The sequence below is a fragment of the Rhopilema esculentum genome, chromosome 3 (assembly GCF_057945365.1).
Source record: "Rhopilema esculentum isolate cy_ngs chromosome 3, ASM5794536v1, whole genome shotgun sequence".
Lineage (NCBI taxonomy): Eukaryota > Metazoa > Cnidaria > Scyphozoa > Rhizostomeae > Rhizostomatidae > Rhopilema > Rhopilema esculentum.
The window spans coordinates 9,168,710-9,174,929 of NC_142817.1; the positions used below are offsets into that span (position 1 = coordinate 9,168,710).

A 6,220-nucleotide genomic window follows, 5' to 3' on the forward strand; every position below is an offset into this window, starting at 1 on the left:
TACATCTAATAAATAGAAATGAGTACGTGAAGACAATATTTATAACACTAAATTGGCGTTGATAGTAATATTAATGTGATAAAAATATATTTAATATGTATATTCATGTTAAACATGTAATTGCTGCTTACTGTAATTGACATTATACTTCTCGACATCTGCTACACGGTCGCCTAATACACGAGGAATACACGCGGAGTATTTCTAAAAATACCAAAACTTACATAATGACACAACGAAAATTCAGTCAACGTTTCTCAATTATCCCGAAACTGTATACGAGGCTTACACTTTTACAAATACGCAGGACACCTCGGAAAACTCCGGCCTAAGGCAGAAATATGCGGCACAAATCTCTTAAATGCTCAATGCCTCTCAAGACCTCTAGCCTAGCTTCTAGTCTTAATCTTGTCCTTCACCATTTGCTTTGTAATATATCGGTTTTCAAATGATACAACTTATACCGCAATTAGAACAAAGATATTTCAAAAATCTAAAAACTGCCACAAAATATTTGCTTTCTCGAGTTTTCCCTAATGGAAAGTAACCGGATAATCAAAAGAAAAGTGGTCCTCAGCCGTAACGAAAACACATGTATTGTGCAGGTACTTTGGACTTCAGAAATGCCCATTCCATTGCGGATACCCACAGAAACTTCAGCACACTATCAGCTGCATTGTATTGAATGCTGGCTTACAAAAGGGAAACACCAGGGATATCAAACGCTTGCTCAAATTTGAACAGTAAAAACAAGCAGTAGATATGATCCCAATAAAAAAGGGTGGACAGAATTCGCAGGATTGCAGAGAAAATGCGTGGATGGGATGGTAGACTTGTCACAGTGGTGAACAAATTCGAATAAAAGCTTCCTCGACAGACATGTGGTTTACCAACTTTAAATTACAAATTCCTCTAGGCACTTATCACGGAAGCATTCAAATGCGGTATCTGAAAATGAAAGATACTTTTTCTTCCGTTCAACAAAAGAACTCCGAAAATACCAACTTTCTCAAAGAACCTTACTTTGTTGGCATTGCTGATCTCATACAAGTACAACCTGTATTCCCTCTAGCCATGTCAAGCCCATTGCTTTTGTGCATTCTCCCTAATACATACCTTGCGAAGGCGTGGCAACCAGGCATTATTGGTAGTATCAGACTTCAAGGCTTCTGCAGCGGTCAAGACTTCTTTGCCTGAAACCACGCAATTCGCATCTGGCTAAAACCTGTTCTTTTGCTAACATCAGCGGCTTTGGGCAAAATTTAAAATACAGTACAATGAATGCACAAAGGTATAGTTTAAACCACAGAAGCTCCACAGAAGCACGAAACATTTCAAACGAGGGATGGCCTAGGCAGACGAAAAAGGAGCACCTCCGTTAGCTGAGCTGCACCTCTACTTTTTAAAAATGGTACTTTATTTCTGTTTCTAGAAAGTGGGGGGGGGGGGGCACGTGCCGCCTGTGTTTTAACATCCATGGTTTAAACAGCAATTTATACTGTAGCCAGTGCTAACATAACCCTCGCCATGTTATAAGAAACATCTTGTGGAATTTATAATGATAACGAGGCAGTTTCTAACGAGTCAATGTAAATGTGCCTAATTGGTGAAAATTGCTTAACTGGTTATAAGATTCTAGATGAACATTTTGAATGGCACTTACTGCATTTATGATACCTATGATATAACACAACAGCCTTGAGAACGCTTCATATCAGATTTGTCCAAAATAGGTTCAGGTTCAGCCTCTTTACCCTCTGCAGCCACATTTGCTTTCTCCGATTCAACACATTTATTATCATCCGGACTGGTTCCCTTTTCCTTTTCTTTCTTTTCTTCCGATTCAGATTTTTCGGCAACTTCGTCCTGGGCCTGGTCGTTTGCACTTCCGGTGACTGTCTCCTCATTCCTAACACCGCCTGTTTCAAGTACAACAGTGTAACTTGTTTTTGTAACCGTCTCCGTCTTTGTTACTATCGTTGAAGTATTTTTGGCCTTATCGTCATCTGATTTTTCAGTTACAACTTCGGTGTTTGTCACAATTGTTTCTTTCACTTCCGTTTCTTTTTCCTGTGTTTGTGCACCTGCATGTGGGATTACTGCATCATCGACAGAGGCAGTGTCTTTTTTTGATACTGGCACTGATGCACCTGGTTCAGACATTTCAGTCCCCTCTTCTGACATTTTCGCTTCCTCGGCCGGTGCTTGTTCCTGCTGGGACTGAACTTGTGCCTCTTTTATTGGTGTTGCTACAACATTTTCCAAGGAAAATACCTCCTCCGTTGCCTTTTGTGCTCCCTCGGATGTTTCAGCTGTCTTCTTTGGTGGGACTGGCACTTCCGCAGCAGACTCTGCTGGTTTTCCATCACCAGATGTTGCAGTCTCTTTCGGTTGTGTCTCTTCTGGCTGTGCCAACTCTTTCTCTGTTACTTCTGGCTGCGTCTTTTCTTGGTTTATAATTTCCGTTAGTGTTACCACTGGGCGTGTCACCTCCTGCTCTGTCTTTGCCATTGTTTCACTTTTAGGTGATTCAGCTTCTTCAACGGGTCCTGTCTTCTCCTCAGGGGATGATTCTGCTACTTCTTCTGCAGCTGTTTCTGGTGCAGTTTCTGGTGCTGTTTCTGGTGCTGTTTCTGGTGCTGTTTCTGGTGCTGTTTCTGGTGCTGTTTCTGGTGCTGTTTCTGATGCTGTTTCTGGTGCTGTTTCTTGTGCTATTTCTGGTGCTGTGTATGGTGCTATTTCTGGCGCTGTCTCTGGTGCTGTTTCTGGTGCAGTTTCCTGTGCTGTCTCTGATGCAGGTTCTGATTCTGGAGCAGGTTCTGATTCTGGTTCAGGTTCTGATTCTGCTACAGGTTCTGATTCTGGTGCAGGTTCGGATTCTGGTGCAGTTTCTAGTGCTGTTTCTAGTGCACTTTCTGTCTTCGGTGCAGTTTCTGGTGCAGTTTCTGGTGCAGTTTCTGGTGCAGTTTCAGTTTCTGGCGCAGTTTCAGTCTCTGGTGCAGTTTCAGTTTCTGGCGCAATTTTAGTTTCTGGTGCAGTTGCAGTTTCTGTTGAAGTTTCAATTTTTGGTGCACTTTCTGTTTCCGGTGCATTTTCTGTTGCAGGTTCTGTTGCAGATTCTGGCACTGTTTCAGGTGCAGTTTCAGTTTCTGGCGCAGTTTCAGTTTCTGGCGCAGTTTCAGTCTCTGGTGCAGTTTCTGGTGCAGTTTCAGTTTCTGGCGCAGTTTCAGTCTCTGGTGCAGTTTCAGTTTCTGGCGCAATTTTAGTTTCTGGTGCAGTTGCAGTTTCTGTTGAAGTTTCAATTTTTGGTGCACTTTCTGTTTCCGGTGCATTTTCTGTTGCAGGTTCTGTTGCAGATTCTGGCACTGTTTCAGGTGCAGTTTCAGTTTCTGGTGCAGTTTCAGTTTCTGGTGCAGTTCCAAGTGCAGTTTCTTGCGTTGTTTCTGGTGAATTTTCTGCTACTGCTTCTGATGCAGTTTCTGGCGCTGTTTCTGGTGCTATTTCTGGTGCTGTTTCTGGTGCTGTGTATGGTGCTATTTCAGGTGCTGTCTCTGGTGCTGTTTCTGACGCAGATTCTGGTACGGTTTCTGGTTCTGCTTCTAATGCAGTTTCTGATGCTGTTTCTGATGCTGTTTCTGGTGCAGATTCTGGTGCTGTTTCTGATGCTGGTTCTGGTGCAGTTTCTGGCACGTTTTCTGGCACGTTTTCTGGCACGTTTTCTGGCACGTTTTCTGGTGCTGTTTCTGATACTGTTTCTGGTGCAGTTTCTGGTGCTGTTTCTGATGGTGGTTCTGGTGCAGTTTCTGGTGTTGTTTTCACTACTGGTATCAGTTCTCCAGCAGGTGCCTTCGGAGTCTCACTATCCGCACTCGCAGGGGGTGTTGCTTGGACAGTACCAACAACAACTTCAGCTTCCCCTGGTGCATCTTCTTCTTTCACATCTTCTACCTTCTCTACAACTGGTGATGTTTCTTCCTCAGCAGGTGCTGTTTTACCCCCAGCTTGTGACGTCATATCTGCATTTTGCATTAACAAATCTTCCGTGTGTGTAACTTCTTGCGCAGCTTCCGTGTGGGTTATCACCGTCGTCTCAGAATCCAAGGCCTCACTATTATCTGAAGAGCTGACAGTTTTTACTGTTAAAATTTCTTTATTAGATATAGTTTCAGTAACTTCATTAGAAAAACTTACGCCTTCATCAGAATTTTTTCTTAAAGTTTCCAAAGATGCTTTGGCCTCAGAAACATGATCCTCGCTTGTACTCTCGTCTTCAACTGTATTCGAACTTGCCCCTTCGTTTTCCTGAGCTTTGGTGCTGCTGACTGTCTGAAAAATCTTTGATGTTTCAGAATTAAGTTCAGTTACAATAACGACAGTCTCCGAGTTTACATTCTTCTCGTCATTTTCACCGGTTTTCTCTAGTTCTTCGACCGTGGTTTCTGTGCAATTGTTATTGACTGAGGCGTCTACCGTTTCAAGCACCACGACATTTTTGCTGTCAACTGACTTCTCCACGATTTGTTCTTCGACGCAAATGCTCGTTACCACTTCAGTTTCAGTTTTATGAACACTGATTGTCTCGATTCTTTCGCTTTGCAACAGGTCTTGCGAATCATGGGTGTTGGCCACAACAACAGAATCCATTTCGCTTTTGCAGCTTTCAAGTTAGAGTCTTTTAGAAAAGTTCAAGAAAATCCTGTTAACGACAATTTTCAATAACCCTTTAGCAATCCTTGTTCCTGAATCAACTATCTTCTCAATTCTGGAACCTACCCAAGTTCTTTCCGCCGGTTTTTATCAACTTTCGCAGATCGACTTGCCCGGTGCTTACCGAATCTTTTGCAAATAACCTCAGCCTGATGCTTTGAAGCCGGGGTTTCCTCTGAATCAACAGTATCAAATATCGAAAACGTGAACAGATGAGCCGTCGTGTGACTTCAACTACTGCTTGCTTGCTGTGAGCTCTGATACCGCCCAATTGAATTCTTCGATTCTAGAATTTGAATATTTTGAGGAATGAATTCCTTCTGCTTTCCTTTATTTTCTAAATCCGATTCATCAATCTGCACACAGACCTGTTCTTTTGTTTCATTGCGCGGCTTATTCTGTACATCAATGAGATCTTGCGTCTAATAATCCTGTACTCTTTTGTTTTCAGTTTTTCTCTCGCATAATTTAGCATATTATTCGAGTAAAGCGTGTTGTGGGAAGTCGTAACCAAACCCTTAATGTCAATCTTCTTAGCAAAACCAAGCCCTTGTCAAAGAATGAAGGTGAACAAGTTTAATGACTACGATAATGGAGTCCGTTTCTGTCGCACCCGTTGTCAATGGAGGAAAAACCTATAAACTTGCCAAAGTAGGGGATATCGTGTTATACCGAATAAATTTAGTCGGGTTGAAACGAATTTATTAAGAATTAAAGACAAGAAGGGCATCTTGCCATGTGTTTCTAAGCAGCAGGTGCAAACTCAACCTGATCTGCATTCACGAATCGACATAACAAGGACACAACAAGGCGTTGTCCTCATAAAACGAACAAGAAACGTCGAAACAACGAAGAAATGAAAGAGTATCTGTTGCGGTTGGATGAGCAAATGCCTATTTGCCGCCAGATCGGGGGTGCCTTTAGCAAGAGTATCTATTCTCGGCGTAACCAAGCCAATGCCAGGGGCAGCCAAAGAGTTGTAACTGGGCAGCAAACGAAAAGTGGGAACAAAAAAAGGGGATGGAGAGAAAAAAGGAAATGGAGAAGGAAGGGGGAAAGGAGAAAAGAAATGAGCAAAAGAAAAGGCAGAATGGCATTAAAGGACATTGACGTGTGTGTGTGTGTGTTTGTGTGTTTCTGTTTGTGAGTGTGTGCGAATTTTTCCGAGATTTATGTTTGCAAATTTGACTTTTCATCAACTGTAAAAAGCCTCTAGTATTGCATAAGTTTTGGAAATGAAACCATTTAGAACTAAAAAATACAGCATTCACCAAACCCTCGAAACATTTTGGTACCACCTGCAAATTCATCTAAAGCGAGAAAACTACCATGAGCTTTTTAGTAAGTTTAATGCTTACGAAAATGTTGGTCAAATATTTTTCCAATACAAATACAAATACTAATCTTTTTTTACAAAATATCTTAAATGGGATCCGGGACAGTAACAGAAGAATTGAGAAGTTGTTTGGATATATATAAAAATTCGCACCAGCAAAAAAAGGGAAAGAAGAGA

The 6,220-nt window shown here is 41.9% G+C and overlaps 1 protein-coding gene across 1 annotated transcript; it reads right to left on the bottom strand.

Annotated features, from left to right (window-relative positions):
* LOC135692511 (uncharacterized) lies at window positions 1-5,517 on the bottom strand. The gene has a single exon (XM_065210664.2). It carries the CDS (start codon window positions 4,642-4,644, stop codon window positions 1,678-1,680), a length of 2,967 nt encoding a protein of 988 aa, XP_065066736.2. The 5' UTR covers window positions 4,645-5,517; the 3' UTR covers window positions 1-1,677.
* Window positions 5,518-6,220: the final 703 nt, after the last annotated feature.

Bases quoted from the DNA above. Each gene is read 5' to 3' on its own strand.
- LOC135692511 (XM_065210664.2), bottom strand. From the start codon at position 4,644: ATGGATTCTGTTGTTGTGGCCAACACCCATGATTCGCAAGACCTGTTG.